This window comes from Bos indicus x Bos taurus, chromosome 7 (genome assembly GCF_003369695.1).
Source record: "Bos indicus x Bos taurus breed Angus x Brahman F1 hybrid chromosome 7, Bos_hybrid_MaternalHap_v2.0, whole genome shotgun sequence".
Classification (NCBI taxonomy): Eukaryota; Metazoa; Chordata; class Mammalia; order Artiodactyla; family Bovidae; genus Bos; species Bos indicus x Bos taurus.
Window position 1 is genome coordinate 15,736,666 of NC_040082.1, and position 17,721 is coordinate 15,754,386.

The 17,721-nt window shown below is 39.4% G+C and overlaps 2 protein-coding genes and 1 pseudogene across 2 annotated transcripts in view; 2 read left to right on the forward strand and 1 right to left on the reverse strand.

Moving 5' to 3' along the window:
• TTC37 (tetratricopeptide repeat domain 37) overlaps positions 1–17,721 on the forward strand; it is a 176,324-nt gene that overhangs the window by 24,276 nt on the left and 134,327 nt on the right. The window contains exon 2 of the mRNA XM_027545580.1: positions 4,125–4,230. Within this exon, the coding sequence (XP_027401381.1) occupies positions 4,130–4,230 (101 nt within the window). The 5' untranslated portion in view covers positions 4,125–4,129. The remainder of the gene's footprint in view (positions 1–4,124; positions 4,231–17,721) is intronic.
• Positions 1–17,721, reverse strand: part of ARSK (arylsulfatase family member K) — a 54,838-nt gene that overhangs the window by 9,617 nt on the left and 27,500 nt on the right. The window contains exons 4-6 of the mRNA XM_027545585.1: positions 12,124–12,406; positions 6,274–6,445; positions 2,565–2,789 (exon numbers count right to left, since the gene is read on the reverse strand). Coding sequence (XP_027401386.1) covers positions 2,565–2,789; positions 6,274–6,445; positions 12,124–12,406 — 680 coding nt within the window. The remainder of the gene's footprint in view (positions 1–2,564; positions 2,790–6,273; positions 6,446–12,123; positions 12,407–17,721) is intronic.
• LOC113896510 lies at positions 7,230–10,567 on the forward strand (annotated as a pseudogene).

Here is a 17,721-nt window from a genome sequence, read left to right on the forward strand (position 1 = left end):
CGCCAACCATATAACTGTAATTTTTTCCCTTTTCATAATAAAAATATTCGTTATGAAACACATTAAGCCTTGAAGATGTTAATTTTCTGTTTAAAACTGGAGAGACACTGATCTTTGGCTTTACTTACTTGAGTTGGGCAGGTCTGATCAACACACGATGTAAATGCTGTTAATACAATATATTCTGCTGGGAATGTGACTCAGAAGGAGTCTATTAACAAACTCCAAAGTTAAAAACAACAAAAACCTATGCAGACCTATGAGTTTTTTTAAAACTGTAATAACTGACCAATTATAGAAAAAAATCTACAATTTCAGGGAACTTATCATAATTTCCAGAAGGGTATGGAAGAAATGCAAAGGGGTTTCTGGGAATGTTTTGTTTGGCTAAAGAAATGCTCATTGTCATGTAACATAAAATAGGCAGGGATAGGAAGGTGTCCCCGTAGGTGGATAAAAGACAATTCCCTCATTCCAAACAACTTTATTTAGTATTTTCTTAAATAAACTGTTAAGATACATACATTGTGAAATCTTACAGTTTGCAGATGATTTTTAACTTTTATGAGGCTGGCAAGTAGTGATAATGGTGTATCAGACTTGTAGAGAAAATTTGCATTATAGGCAAATATAAAACAATATTCAAATAAAAATGATTTAAACAGTGCCTATTAATTAACTAACACATAAAGTGATAGAATGACTAGAAAGAGATGAGAACTCATCACAGACGGCTTCCTACAGATACTGGACTATTTAGCTGCTAAGTCAAAAAAGACAAAATGCCAAATATCACTATGAAATACATTGAGGGAAAACAGAAAGAATCATCCCAGCCTTTAACAGTCTTTTGCAGTTCTGATCACTGTACCTCAAGAAAGCAGAACAAGGGTAAAAGTTCAGCAAATTTGGGTGGGGAAAGTTCCATATGAGAAAAAACTAGGGGAGGAAACTAAGGAAATGCCACTGTAAAGAATCATTCACATAGCTACATCTTCATACAGCTACAAAGACGATAATAAGGGAGACACTTCAAATATACATAATCACACACACACATTTTTGGATGAAAAACAGAAGTGAGGAAAAGTAATAGGTATTGCCCGGAAATTGATGGAGCCAGAAAGTGGCAAAGATATGACTGTGTGATAATTGCTTTGGGACAAAAGGGAACCAGAAAATGATGAGTAAGAAACTGAAGAGATTAAAAATACACACCAGGCAAAAGAACAACAAAGAAGTGTGGTCAAATACGCAAGTGATGTGAAAGAGAAAAGAAGGGCACTGATTTTTTTTTTTTTTTTAATTTGATCGTGAGGCTTGTGGGATTTTAGTTCCCCAGCTGAGGATTCAACCTGGGACCTTGGCAGTGACAGGGAGTGCAGAATCCTAACCACTGGACCACCAGGGAATTCCTGGCACTGATTTAAATGCACAGTAAAGAAATTTAAGACCCCGTAACAGTCTTTAATTAAATAAAGGTGAAGATTTTGTAGCAGAAAAAAAAAGGAGATAATAAGATTTTTCTTATTTAATTTCCAGATGTTTGTTTCACATTTTAATTTATACATATTAAACACATATATCTTATGCTATGCACATTTTTCTTTCACCAAAATCTATTTATAAATTGATGGTACTTTTTGCAATCGATGGTGCCTTAGACCAGGGTATTTGATGTTACTGAATTTAAGGGCCCCTAATCGGAGAAGGCAATGGCACCCCACTCCAGTACTCTTGCCTGGAAAATCCCATGGACAGAGAAGCCTGGTAGGCTGCAGTCCATGGAGTCGCTACGAGTTGGACACGACTGAACGACTTCACTTTCACTTTTCGCTTTCATGCATTGGAGAAGGAAATGGCAACCCACTCTAATATTCCTGCCTGGAGAATCCTAGGGACAGGGGAGCCTGGTGGGCTGCCGTCTATGGGGTCACACAGAGTTGGACATGACTGAAGCAACTTAGCAGCTAAATTAGAAGCTAACAGTTCTATATAACTTCTTCTAAATTTATGATGGCTTTATTCTAGTATGTTTAACAAAAATTGCTCAATACCCACATCCAAATGTTGCTGTTCGAGACCTATGGTTACGCTTATAGACATTGAGAAGCTAGTAAAATAAGTCATACAGAACAATCTAAAGGTTCTGAGGAGAAATATGCACAGAGCATCAACATTAAGGGACATGTAACATTGTGAAAAATTAGTAGTTTCAAAGTGGATGGAATAATCCAGAAGGGAAATGCTTACATTTTAGGTAGGGGATGGTAGAGAATCAAATGATACACAAATCATATCTATAAAGTTATAGAAATGAAATCTTATTGGCTTACTTTATTGTCATATCCTGGTTGTGAATCTTTTGGAGGAAGAAGGACTAGAGGAAGTGAAGGCCAAAGGAACCTGAGGAATATTATCCTCATTTTTCAGATACAGATTTGACTCACAGTTAAATCAGTTGCTCAAAGTTATGAACAAGTCAGCAGGGGCCCCTAACCTATCTTGTTTATTCATTTCCCAGCATTATTACAAATAAATATTCACAGAATGGCATTACTTACCGAGCATAGTAGGGTAAATATCCACAAGAGAAACCACACTTGATACTTGTAGGTTGGCCTGAATTCCCGGCCCCATGATCAAGAGTGGGACATGGGAGCTAGCTTCGTACATACTCATCTTATAAAACTGTCGGTGTTCCATGGCCAGCTCCCCATGGTCTGAGGTGTATATGACGATAGTCTTCTGGAGAAGACCTAACTGGCGCAGAGCCAAAATGATTTCACCTGCAATATATATAGAAGTAAATCTTAATTAGCTTTTAGCTCACTTTTTTTCTATCATAATAAGCTCATAATGATTCTACCCTCTAAGAATTTGTCAGGATGTTTTTTAACATCTGAATGTTATCTACTGTTTTTCAATAAATAACTTATGCCAGATTTCATGTATCTGCTTCTCAGTGAATGGACTAGAGAGAGCAAGGAGAAAATGCAGTACCTAAGGATAAGTTCCTTTATTTGGAGGTCATCGTGGCTTGCTTTCTGTGTTTCTGTCAGGGAGTAGGGGAAAACATTACCTCCAGGGACTTGAATGAGAAAAGAAAGGCCTGAGTGGGTATTTGCACTGTGCATGTCTCAGGAAAGGATTGGTGTCACCATCCACCCACAACTGCTGCCCAATGGGAGGAGAAAAAAGGGGTCAGAACTCCTCCTCCTGATACCCTTTCTCTCAAATTCCCCATGACTAGATCATGCCCATGAAGCCGGCTGAGTCTTACAGAAATCCCACCTTTAAAAAAAAGGCTGGAAGAAGTACAGACGATATATGAATGTGATTTGGCAATTCTTGGACACTAAAATTCCTCTGACCAGTCCTGTCTCTAAGGGACATGAAACTTCCTCATTTTAATTAAGAAAACACAGTAAGACACAAGTCTAGAGAGAAGCATCATTTCTATTTTGGCAGCTCCTGAATCTGGCCTGCAGGGGTCTGTATTATTTAAAAAAAAACAAAAAACAAAAAACAAAAAAACCATAGGCAATTCTGAGGTCCAGTTGGATCTGAGACCCAGTCTCTGAGGAGTTATTTATGGGGTGCAGACCATCAGAATCTTTCAACTGGACAACTGTACTTGCTTCCTAATTGGTTTGCTTGCCTCCACTCATTTTTCCCCTTCATAATAATCTTTCTAAAATATCTGATCATGTCACCCCAGCTTAAAACTTTTCCGTAGCTTCCCACTGTCTCACTCTTGTATAAGTTTAGCACCTTCAGCTAGCTGCCCCTTAAGCCTTTACTTTTCACAATCCTGAATGACTGACAACTCCCTGAATGAATAATAATCAGCTTGTACTTCCTTGCCTTTGTATACACTCTCTGCCTTCCGTGTTGGATGCCCTTTCGTCCATGTCTACATGGCAAATCCCCATTCTTCCTTTATGACTCAGCTCAAGCATCACCTCCCTGGTGAAGCATTCCCTGTTCCTCCAGGTAGAATGAAGTCCTCTGTCCCCAGGACCCTATAACTTGTTTACTGCTGTAGTTACACCACCATGTTATAACTGCTGATGTTTATACTCATTCCATAAATGTTTACTGCCTTTTTACCTATGTGCCAGGCACCATGGATGCAAAACTGGGCACCTCGGATGCAATGATGAATGAGAAGGAATGTCTCTCCCCTCATGAAGTCCACATTCTTCAAGGGAAATGGACAGTAAAGAAGTGAGTAGACAAAATCATTAAAGATTATGATGTCAACAAACAAGATGATATGGGATAGAGTAAGTAAGATGATGGAGCTGTTATACTAATTTAGAGTGGCTGGGAAGATAGGATAGCCCCGAGAAGGTAATATCTGGGCTGACAGCTAAAAATTGAGAATACTTAAGGAACTCCCTGGTGATCCAGTCCTTAGGACTCCACACTTCCACTGCCAGGGGCCTGGGTTCAGTCTCTGGTCAGGAAACTAAGATCCTGCCAACAGTTTTGTGGGGCCAAAAAAAAAAAAAAAAAAAAAGCCAGCCATGTAAAAAAGCAAAGGGAAGGGCATCCCAGGCAGTGCTCAGATGCTCAGTCATGGCCGACTCTGCAACCTCATGGATTATAGCCCACCAGGCTCCTCTGTCCATGGAATTTTCCAGGCAAGAATACTAAAGTAGGTTGCCATTTCCTTCTCCAATCCCAGGCAGAAGGAGCAGCAAATATAAAAGCCTGAGGTGGGGTAAGAGTGCTTTTAATTTCTTAATAATATTCAGCTTAGTACTACCAGTGCCCAAAGTAATGTGAACAGTACATGCTAAGTCACTTCAGTTGTGTCCAACTCTTTGCAACCCCATGGACTGCAGCCCGCCAGGCGCCTCTGTCCATGGAATTCTCCAGGCAAGAGTACTGGAATGGGTTGCCATGCCCTCCTCCAGGAGATCCTCCCAACCCAGGGACTGAACCCATGTCTCTTGTGTCTCCTGCATTGGCAGGCGTGTTCTTTGCCACTAGTGCCACCTGGGAAGCGCAATGTGAATGGTAATGAATACTATTCAGGGACCAGACTAGTATAGGTGTAACAAAGAGACACAATATAGTCCATGAATTTTGTAACATGAAGTGAACTGTTGCATCTTTTTTCTCTTAAGAGACTTAAAGAGGTATTCCCACACTGCCTGCAGCAATATTTTATGTACATATAATATTTCATTTTTGTTGATCTGGATGAATGGATAGCTGCAAACTTTCAAAAGTGATTTCCAGTGTGCAAATGAGTGAATATTCATTAATAATAGAAAATATTAAAGTACATTTCAGTAACTGTACGGATTTATGATTGAAGAAATTCATTTAAAATCTTATTTGTATTTAAGATTGAGTACTTGGAAAGTTCTTAGGACTTTTAAAACATATTATACTTGCTTTATTATAGTTTATCTATAGGGCTTTTTTGGCTTTCTTTTTTATACTTTCTATTTTTGCTTTTTAAGAAATAGCCATTTATTTGTTCATTCCCAAGGTTTACTTTGTTCAGAAGAAGTGCTACCCACACTTCACTAATTATAATTCTCCACTCCAAAGTGCAGCAAAATAAATGATATGGTTTTATAAAAATAATTTGTCCTAAAATGGAGATATTTTAAAACAGGGTTTTTCCACATCTGAATGGGAAATTGCCATAAGTCTATAAGTGGACAAGTAAAACATTATCTTGATGGTTATCTCATGGAGGCAGGTTTGGTTTTGAGCTGAGTTAGGGAAGGAAATTGAATATAATTCTGGACCATAATGTACACAGGGAAACGGATTTCAGTTTAAGTCTTGCTCTCACTGGCCAAGGAAGAATGGATGTATTTTGCAATTATTACAAGTCTGGGAGAACTCACAAGATTTGCAATTATTACAAGCCTGGGAGAACTCACCAGATTCTATGTCTAATCTGTTTCATCTCCTAGAACTGAAGATGCCTTAATTCAGGAATATGTCTTGTTTCCAGCAGATTATAATTTTTTATGATCTTTTAAAAATATATGAACAAATCTAAGCATCTGTGAATTTATGAATAATTAAAATAGAAAAGACTTTTATTCTATTAATAATACAAATTACCCAATTTTTATAGGTATCAGGAATCTTATAATTCTAAGTCTGAAGTATCTCAGCAACTGTTGTAAGAAATTATCTGAGGATATTCATACAGGTCACTAACCAGCATGATCACAGTTTGTTGGGAAAATATTATACTTTTTCCTCATCTAATTGCATTTTAATTGTACTACTTACCAAGCATAGCATCTGTCTCAGCACACATAGCATAATAAAATGCTCTAATATTCTTAATTTCCTTTTCTGTAAACTTCCCGGTGCAGTTTTTGGTATATGAAGAGTAATAATCTACCGGGTGCATTTCTGACAGAGGTGACCACTTTGGGATTTTGATGGCATCATACGACACCTAAAGGGGGAGAAAACAAGTTGTAATAATCCTTCCTTCCAACTAGAATGTAAGCTACACCAGACGTTTCTTTAATTAGGTTAGCAGAAAAGAATGGTTATGAATTATGTAAAGAAAACAGCAAATCAAATGCCTAAATTAGGAACAGATTTTTAATATTCCCACTAACAACAAATATCAGTACATCAATTTGTATACATGGTAAGACAGCTGTGAAATTATTTTAAGGATTATATGTGTGGAGGCTGAATGGAGGCCCAAGATGGCGGCACGCTGGGAGCGCAACATCTGCGTTTCTAGAGTCTTCCCAGTGCAGATGGCTTAAGACCCGGCAGTTGTAGAACCCCATAGACTAGTCGTCTGGCAGGAACTTTGACCTCAGAGGTAGCTCTGAGTAAATCCATGTATGCAAGAAATAGATACAAAGACAAACCTCCTGACTTTGCATATCGGGCACCAAATATCCGGATTTTAAGCAGTACATTCAGATAAATCTTTATGGAAGAGTGAGTCTTAACTTTAAAGACCCTAAAGCAGTGAGAGCTCTGACTTGTACTCTCCTAAGGGAAGATTTTGGACTTTCTACTGATATTCTGCTGGAGAGAATAATTCCTTCAGTTTCCTTGAGACTCAAGTATATTCACTGGGTAGAGGATCTGGTCGGTCATCAGAACTCTACAAAAGTACTCTCTGAAGAGGAACTGACATCTGTACTGGGACATCCTGCATCTATCCTTTACTTGGAACAACTTTAAATGGCTGGTATTTCATGCAACAGAAGTAGATGATATGCGATATCAAGTATGCAAAGAAGAATGTGGAATGGAATAACTTATCTGATTTTATAAAGGTGGTAAAAGTACCACAGAAGACACTCCTGATGGATGCTCTTAAGGAAGAATCTGAGATAATCTGTGACTTTTGCATGTGCAACCCTCTCTTTTTTGCCAGTCAGTTGGAGGCCAAGGTAAAATATCTTCTCCTTTAAAGTAGTTGAATATTTAAGTTTTCCTTGTTTGCAAAAATAAGAGCAGCTTTTATTTTGGAAGTTGTATCAGTTAGTGTGCTTCTGGTATCAAGCACCTGAAAATCCAATTCCAGATTGACTTCACAAGAAAGTTTACTGGTTTATGTATTTGAGAAACCCAGCAATAGCATGGACTTCAGGAACAGTTTGATCAAGGAGTTCATCATAGTATCAAGGCTGAGACTGTTTTTTCCAGGTTCCCCTTGGCTCTGACCTGGCCCTTGGTTGTGTCTATTCTCAGGGAGTAAACGCCTGGAATCCTTGAAGACCCCTACCAAGTTCTGTAAATACAGGAGGTATCACAGAGATCGTGGCAGAAGGAGGTGAATTAGAGTTTGTTAGAAGGATCATCCATGACAGTTTACAACTTAAAGAAAGATTAAGGTGGTATAACTGTATGCTGAGAAAGAAATGCTGCCTGGCTCCTCTGAAGGAAGAATTTTGCATATAAGGGGTTCCTAAAGTCACTTACTCTGCCAAGGTCATTGTCTGCCAAGGTCAGACAATGAGATGGGCTTTGGCTTGGAGTTTTTATGATGATGTAACAGTACCATCACCACCAAGTAAGCAAAGAACATAAGAGAAGCCAAGGAAGCCCATTACGTTCGTTGTACTGGAGTCTGTGATGAAAGAACTAGCCCTCAAGCATCATCTCTGGGCTCTGAGACAGTGGAAGGCATAGTGGTGTGATGACATGGATTGAAAAAAAACTTCTCACCGATCTGAAGGTCTAGAATAAATGAGTTCCCCGTGAAAAGGAGGAAGTTAGCCCTTTTCTTCTAACAGCCATAGAGATAACTCCTGGATTCACTAAAGGAGGAAGAAAAGAGACTGAGTAAGACAACTGAGAGGTTCCCCCTGCTCCCAAGAACATCACTGAAGCCTTGGAAGAGAAAAAGTCCCCCTTCAAAAAGTCCAGCAGTAGCCAACATGTGACTCGGGGCCCCAGGACAGTGCGCTGGGAGAGCTTGTTCCACGGGAGGTGAGACTACCACTGTGGAGGGCCGCGGCAGACTCTCCCTGGAGGAAAACCCAGAACCCATGGAGGGTGAAAGGAGTGAGGAAAAGGGAGAGACCGAGGTTCTGGAAAGGCGTAAAGGCTCTAGCAATGGAGCCCAGAACCACAAGGCTTCTGAGCAGTTCAGCAACCCAGGGTCTGAAAAGGAGAACCATCTCCAAGGAATGGCTGGACATTACCTATTCAAGTGTCTGACAAACGTTAAGGAGGAGGTAGATGATGCCTTAGTTGAAATGCATTGGGTCCAGGGCCAGGACAGGGATTTGATGAACCAGCTTTGTACTTATATACGTAATCAAATTTTCAGGCTTGTTGCTAGTTAACTCCAAAATTTTTGCACAGTTGGAAAGTTCTATAAGGCAGCTTGCTTTGGAGTGTGGCCTGTGGGGTGGCAAGCTGAATTCCATCATTAGCTCACTGGTAGCATTATGTGGAATTATCTTAAAAAAACAAATTAGTCCATTTTTAAATATCCCTCTTCTATTTTTTAAATTACAGGGCATTGTAGTATGGCAGTTCAGTGGAAGAACTGTGTTTATCAGCATCAACAAAAAGCCATCGGTAAACTCATAAGGGATTTAAACCTGACTTAAGCTGATCACCTTGACTTCAGACTGGTTTTCTGAGACCAGAAGGATAATTTTTGTAGTCTGATTCTGATCAGAACTTACAGAGCATCATGCCCTCTATGTCAGCCTTGCTTGCTTCCTGAGGAGGGGTGACTTTCTCACTCCTGCCCCCCATGGAGGTGGTGTCAGGGTGAACAGCCCTGTACCCTCTTCTAAAATCATTCTTAAGACTGAAGACTTTGGGTACATATGATTGATGACCCCTGTATCAATTCAGAGAAAGGAACTGGCCCACCTAATGGTGGGAATATCAGGGAGAGAAAACTCAGTGATGCCAGGAAGAAGGGCTGATATCAGGGAGCGCCTGGAAACGTTGGAGACATCGGCACATTCCTGCCTCTTGTCTGTTTTGACGTTGCTTATTTCAGAAACAGAATTAGGTAAGCAAAACTGCCAGATGTGATTGAGATACAGCAGAATGAAGCCATACCCCTACCTCTGACCTATTTAAAGTAATTTTGTAGCAGTTAAAAAAAATTATATGTATCAGTGAAAAACATGAGCTATATTAGACAGTATTCTAATCCATAATAAGCGTCAATCACTTTGCTATAGTTGTGTGATCAATTCAAAACTTCAGAATCAATAACCTAAGAATCCAAACTCTTTTTTCCAGTAGTTCACTAGTAAAAATGCCAATATCCAGTGAGATAGCCAAATATTGGTTAAGAACAAATACAACTTTTTAATATATGTAAATGCTTACAGTTTGGGTGAAAAATCATTAAGACTAGACTTAAGTCATATATATCTTCTAGTCAGATAGCTTTAAAAAATTCAAATATATACTTAACTGTTTACTTAAAAACTATTTGACTCATTTCATTAGGCTAGTACTGACTCCTGACAAGTTTTTCAACATAGAGCCAGCTGGAACTTTTTAAGACACAAACTTTGACATTATTTCCTTTAAAACATAGTTTCTGGATAGAGGTTTTAAAGTAACTTAAATTTGATTTAAGGTGACACATTTCAAAACACAGGCAGTCCTCACTTTGCATAACTCAGGTATGCACATATATTAGTTACCACAGTTTAAATATTAATAACATCAGTTCCCCTATAGCAAGGTTCAAATTTCAGCTACTGTGAACCAAAATTTCAGAAATGGAAACCTGATTGAAATAAAAATGTGTTTATTTGGGGTTTGCACTTTCCAGAGTTTCACAGGATTACAAAATGGGAGAGGCTTATAAAGGCAAAAAGCTGCAAGGCCACGGTCAGTTCCATGAGTTGTTTATCAAGAATTGTAATTGGATTTGGTGAGCAGTAAGGATGCTTAGGTTGTTTGGGGTTTGAAATGACTGCATAGTTACAAGCGGAGACCTTGGGAGCAGAAGGCTGCAGCTGGCCCGTGTTGTTCTGAATACAGCTGGTCTGCTGCTGCTGCTAAGTCGCTTTAGTCGTGTCCGACTCTGTGTGACCCCATAAACGGCAGCCCATCAGGCTCCCCCGTCCCTGGGATTCTCCAGGCAAGAACACTGGAGTGGGTTGCCATTTCCTTCTCCACAGTTCAAAGACAGTTCAAGTTTTCAGTGGTGCAGAGACATGTCTGAGACCAGATTCTCAGTGGCTGCTTGACTCCAGTTTGTATGCCTGACTCTGATTTGACTACTCTATTACAATATCAATTTGTCATCATTACCATAGAGAAGGCAATGGCACCCCACTCCAGTGCTCTTGCCTGGCAAATCCCATGGACAGAGGAGCCTGATAGGCTGCAGTCCATGGGGTTGCTAAGAGTTGGACACAACTGCAGCAGCAGCAGCAGCAGCAGCAGCATTACCAAGGTGTATTGACTGTGAGTTGCCTCATAAAGAAGAAACTTTCACATTCATATCCTGCTAGTTCTTTAGTCTACAAATCATGATGTAGATTACATCTGTGTATCAGTGATTAATCATGTCATTTCTTTCTGCATTTGTCAGTGATTGGTTACTGCATATCTTTTATTCCGTACATAAACAGACTGCAAAGTATGTAGGTGGCCTGCTTCCTCGTCTCCCACTGATACATCCATGTGACATTAAAATGGATAATCAAAAGAGGAAATTGGTCAACAAAGATGAATATATAGTAAAGAGATAAGCAATAACACTGGAAGTGAAATTCTAATCAAACATTAACTGGAGTTATAGACAAAATAGCTGGAAATGCTGACCTTGCCACCATTCAGTGCACTCAAGATACACAGCCAGAGGAATTCAGTGAAAACATTGACATCAATGAGGAAGGTGTTTATGGAGAAAAGGATGAACATGACCTTGAGGAAGTGACACTAGCAGAAATCTTCACATTAAAGGAGCTCTCCGAAATATGAAAGTACAAGGGTCAAATGTTGGAGGGTGACCCAGATTTAGAAAGAAATATGACAAATTCCCGAGACACAGAGAAGGTGCTTGCTCTATATATTAAGTTACACAATGCGAAGGCAAGCACTGTTCAAACTACTCTTGATTTGGATTTTTTTTACAAAAACAAAAACATTTTAATTCTTAATGTTTCCAGTGTTTTCAATTGCAGTGCATTAAATAAACATCAGTTTTACTATGTTGTCATTTCCCTATACATTTATAATCCAAAAGAAGAGTTTTAAATGTTTTGACAAATGTTTTTTAGTGTCCTAGAAAAATGGTTGTTTTCCCAAATGACTATTAAGAGCTCTTTGTACAATTTCAGCTTGCACAGTCATTATTACGCTCCTTAGCTGTGCAACGCGAAGACTGCCTGGACTTCCTAGAGAATGTCTTTTAAACATATACCTGCAATGCATATAACAGACGTATTATATTCAATGTGTTCAACTCAGAAGCAGTTTCTGAGTTTTAACAAATCACATTTTTGTAAAATGGTCCCTTTAGTTTTTGTCAAGTTAGATTCAAGGTGATTATACAATTTTCAAAATTTTCTGTAAAATGATAATAAAAGAAACAGTGGGCAAGTAACAATAACATATAGATAAAACGTTAGCTTATACTTTTGAGGACATGCAGTATACACCTACCTTTTTAAGCCAATAACGAGATGTGTGAAAAGTTGAAGATCCAAAATTTTCTCCTGAAGATGGTGAAGGATACGGGTGTGGTAAATTTAATCCCAAGTACAGAACAAATGGTTGAGTGGAATTACTTGCCTCCTTTCGTAACCAGTTTACCGCTCTGTCTGTATTCTTCCAGTCCACTTGCATCACTCTTACTTTAGTCTTTTTAGGGGCAAGATTAACCATAGGCCTGCCTTCCTGTCTGAGTAAGAAAGCAACATCTCTTGTCCAGGCTTCCACACGATTGCTGAGGGGCCAAAAGAGGACAGATACATTGTAAGGTGTTTGAAAAGTTTTTAAAACTAAGTACTCTTGCCTGGAAAATCCCATGGACGGAGGAGCCTGGTAGGCTGCAGTCCATGGGGTTGCGAAGAGTCAGACACGACTGAGTGACTTCACTTTCACTTTTCACTCTCATGCACTGGAGAAGGAAATGGCAACCCACTCCAGTGTTCTTGCCTGGAGAATCGCAGGGACGGGGGAGCCTGGTGGGCTGCCGTCTCTGGGGTCGCACAGAGTCGGACACGACTGAAGCAACTTAGCAGGAGCAGCAGCAAGCATAAATATAAGAGAGCAATGTGGAAAAGAATTTTTAGACTCGGTCATATAAATGTTTGGACTGATTGTATGAGGTCTCATTAAGAAAGATGCTGAGCACTGCAAATTCAAAAACCAAGAAAAAAATAACAAGAATCAAATATTACCTTATATATTCTTCAAAATTAAGACAGATTATTTATGAAGGTTACTTTTTCTCTTAACATAATATTTAGTAAAATAACAAAATACTTCAAACTCCTAGTATTGCTTCTGAATTTTAACATTTTTTTCTTGTTAGAATAAGAAAAGTAGTATTTCTAACCAAAGCTACTATAATTTCCTCCTATCACCAAATCCTTATATTTATAAAATTCTTACCTCCCACGGGTACCTTATGTGTTTCTCAACTCTCATGTTCTACATTGTTTCCAGCCCTACCTTTTCTTACTATGAGAACAATTTTGAATATGACTAATGGCAGCCCACTCCAGTATTCTTGCCTGGAGAATCCCATGGACAGAGGAGCTGGGGGGCTACAGTCCATGGGGTCGCAAAGTGTCGGACATGACTTAGTGACTAAACAACAACAAAGCTAACTAAGCCAAAATGTCATGTAGATTTCCTGTCCATGATCAACTAGATATGTTTTCTTTACCTGGTAGTTTAAAAGCTAAATGATACGATCAATTAAATTTCTTCAAACATTTTATCTTATCACTTGATAAGTAAGTAGTAGTACTACTACTATTTCTCAATCAATATAGATTTTTAGTTGGCATAACTGTTTCAGTTCAGTTCAGTCACTCAGTCGTGTCTGACTCTTTGGGACCCCATGGACTGCAGCACGCCAGGCTTCCCTGTCTGTCACCAATTCCTGGAGTTTACTCAAACTCTTGTCCATCCAGTCGGTGATACTATCCAATCATCTCATCCTCTGTCATCCCCTTCTCCTCCTGCTTTCAATCCTTCCCAGCATCAGGGACTTTTCCAATGAGTCGGTTCTTCACATCATGTGGCCAAAGCATTAAAGTTTCAACTTCAGAATCAGTTCTTCCAATGAACACGCAGGACTGATCTCCTTTAGAATGGACTGGTTGGATCTCTTTGCAGTCCAAGGGACTCTCAAGAGTCTTCTCCAACACGACAGTTCAAAAGCATCAATTCTTTAGCACTCAGCTTTCTTTATAGTCCAACTCTCAATTCCATACATGACTACTAGAAAAACCATAGCTTGACTAGATGGACCTTTGTTGGCAAAGTAATGTTTCTGTTTTTTAATATGCTATCTAGGTTGGTCATAGCTTTTCTTCCAAAGAGCACTTACCTCAGTTAAGTCACTCAGTCGTGTCCAACTCTTTTCGACCCCATGGACTGCATCACGCTAGGCTTCCCTGTCCAGCACCAGCTCCCAGAGCTTGCGCAAACTCATGTCCATCAAGTCAGTGATGCCATCCAACCATTTCATCTTCTGTCATCCCCTTCTCCTCCTGCCCTCTATCTTTCCCAGCATCAGAGTCTTTTCCAATGAGTCAGTTCTTTGAATCAGGTGGTCAAAGTATTGGAGCTTCAGCTTCAGCATCAGTCCTTCCAATGAATATTTAGGACTGATTTCCTTTAGGATTGACTGGTTGGATCTCCTTGCAGTCCAAGGGACTCTCAAGAGTCTTCTCCAACACCACAGTTCAAAACCATCAATTCTTCGGTGCTCAACTTTCTTTATGGTCCAACTCTCAGATCCATACATGACCACTGGAAAAACTATAGCTTTGACTATAGCTTTGACTAGTTTGACCTTTGTTGGCAAAGTAATATCTCTGCTTTTTTCAAAGCTTTTCTTCCAAGGAGCAAACATCATTTTATTTCATGGCTGCTGTCACCATCTGCAGTGATTTTGAAGCCCAGAAAATAAAGTCTCTCACTGTTTCCATTGTTTGTTTTCCCATCAATTTGCCATGAAGTGATGGGACCAGATGCCATGATCTTAGTTTTTTGAATGTTGAGTTTTAAGTCAAGGTTTTCACTCTCCTCTTTCACTTTAATCAAGAGGCTCTTTAGTTCTTCTTCACTTTCTGCTTAGGGTGGTGTCATCTGCATATCTGAGGTTATTGATATTTATCCCAACAGTCTTGATTCCAGCTTGAGCTTCATCCAGCCTGGCGTTTCACATGATATACTCTGCATATAAGTTAAATAAGCAGGGTGACAATATACAGCCTTGACATACTCCTTTTCCTATTTGGAACCAGTCTGTTGTTCCATGTCCAGTTCTAACTGTTGCTTCTTGACCTGCATACAGATTTCTCAGGAGGCAAGTCAGGTGGTCTGGTATTCCCATCTCTTGAAGAATTTTCCACAGTTTATTGTGATCCACACAGTCAAAGGCTTTGGTGTAGTCAGTAAAGCAGATGTAGATATTTCTCTGGAATTTTCTTGCTGTTTTGATGATCCAGCAGATGTAGGTAATTTGATCTCCAGTTCCTCTGCCTTTTCTAAATCCAGCTTGAACATCTGGAAGTTCATGGTTCACGTACTGTTGAAGCATCATTTGGAGAATTTTGAGCATTACTTTACTAGCGTGTGAACTGAGTGCAATTGTGCAGTAGTTTGAGCATTCTTTGGCATTGCCTTTCTTTGGGATTGGAATGAAAACTGACCTTTTCCAGTCCTGTGGCCACTGCGGAGTTTTCCAGATTTGCTGGCATATAGAGTGCAGCTCTTCACAGCATCATCATTTAGGATTGGAAATAGCTCAACTGGAATTCCATCACCTCCACTAGCTTTGTTAGTAGTGATTCTTCCTAAGGCCCACTTGACTTTACATTCCAGGATATCTGGCTCTAGGTGAGTGATCACACCATCGTGGTTATCTGGTAAGATCTTTTTTTTGTACAGTTCTTCTGTGTATTCTTGCCACCTCTTCTTAACATCTTCTGCTTCTGTTAGGTCCATACCATTTCTGTCCTTTATTGTGTCCATCTTTGCCTGAAATGTTCCCTTGGTATCTCTGATTTTCTTGGAGAGATCTCTAGTCTTTCCCATTCTATTGTTTTCCTCTATTTCTTTGCACTGCTTACTGAGGAAGACTTTCTTATCTCTCCTTGCTATTCTTTGGAACTCTGCATTCAAATGGATATATCTTTCCTTTTCTCCTTTGCCTTTAGCTTCTCTTCTTTCCTCAGTTATTTGTAAGGCCTCCTCAGACAACCATCCTGCTTTTCTGCATTTCTTTTTCTTGAGGATGGTCTTGGTCACTGCCTCCTATACAATGTCACAAACCTCCAATCATAGTTCTTCAGGCACTCTGTCTATCAGATCTAATCCCTTGAATCTATTTCTCACTTCCATTGTATAATCATAAGGGATTTGATTTAGGTCATTCCTGAATGGTCTAATGGTTTTCCCTGCTTTCTTCAATTTAAGTCTGAATTTGGCAATAAGGAGTTCATGATCTGAGCCACAGTCAGCTCCTGGTCTTGTTTTTGCTGACTGTATAGAGCATCTCCATCTTTGGATGCAAAGACTATGATCAATCTGATTTTGGTGTCGACCATCTGGTGATGTCCATGTGTAGAGTCTTCTCTTGTGTTGCTGGAAGAGGGTGTTTGCTATGACCAGTTGTTCTGGAAAAATTCTGTTGGCCTTTGTCCTGCTTCATTCTGTACTCCAAGGCTAGATTTGCCTGTTACTCCAGGTATCTCGTGACTTCCTACTTTTGCATTCCAGTCCCCTATGATGAAAAGGACATCTTTTTTGGGTGTTATTTCCAGAAGGTCTTGTAAGTCATCATAGAACCGTTCGACTTCAGCTTCTTCAGCATTACTTGTTGGGGCATAGACCTGGATTACTGTGATATTGAGTGGCGTAACTGTTCAGGAAGCAATTTCTAAGAAGCCTGTTTTTTATGAGTTTTGTTAAGGCAAACACCTCTGAAATACATTATCAATTAAGAAAAGAGCTCAAAAAATTCAAACACCAACATAGAAATAAAGGCTTTTTAATATTAAAACATAACACTCCACATAATGGAAACTTCAAACCACACAAAGTAGCTAATGGTTCATAGGTGAACTAAATAGAACTTTTATCTGCCTCTTGAAGACAGATAAATAAGTTTAAGCAACTGTAATAAAAACAATTTTTCACAGTAGATACTCAGTATCATACTTAGTCACTCAGTCGTGTCCAACTCTTTGTGACCCCATGGACTGTAGCTCGCCAGGCTATGAAATTCTCCAGGCAAGAATATGCTAGTGGGTTGCCATTTCCTTCTCCAGGGGATCTTCCCTACCCGGGGACTGAACTCATGTCTCTTGCCCTGGCAGGTGGATTCTTTATTACTGAGCCACCAGGGAAGCAGATATTCAATATAGTTTGATAAAAGTAATGAAAACCAGAATCTCAGCAGAATTACATCTAAGAGATTCTAGTTAATTCTGTATAGCAAATGGAAATCCCTAAAACAGTAAGTATGGTAAAAGTTATCACACTACCAAACAATGTAACAGTTTCTCAATCTTTCATTTATATCATTGCTGAATGAGAAAACCCTGTGTGATCATTATTATTGCAGAAGAGTGGGATGCTAGGGGTTTATCACACCAGCAATACTTGTGGTAGAGCTCTACGATTTTGTGGTAAGCAGAAATAGCTCACTGAGATTCATACAAGCTGTTTAGGAACCAAAGTGCTTTCTTTTCAACCAAGGAGTATTATATGGGAACAAATGGCTGAGAAATGATTACAGGGAACAAGGAAATTACAGCAAACCTTCTAATGCAACCTAATTAGTTGTCCAGTGTGATATTGTGATTTATAATGAAAAGTATATATTTGGTTTCCATCACTGATTCTGATACAATTTCCTAAAACCCTCAGAATTTTCTAAGAGATGAAACCAACCAAAGTGTCTTCTGTTATGTTAATGGGGTTACTTTTGCACCTTACCTGGGTTGGGGCCTGTTTGCCCTAAACAACAAAGAGATTAGAGGGTTGACATTTTTAGTCCTATTGCCTGCCTCTGAC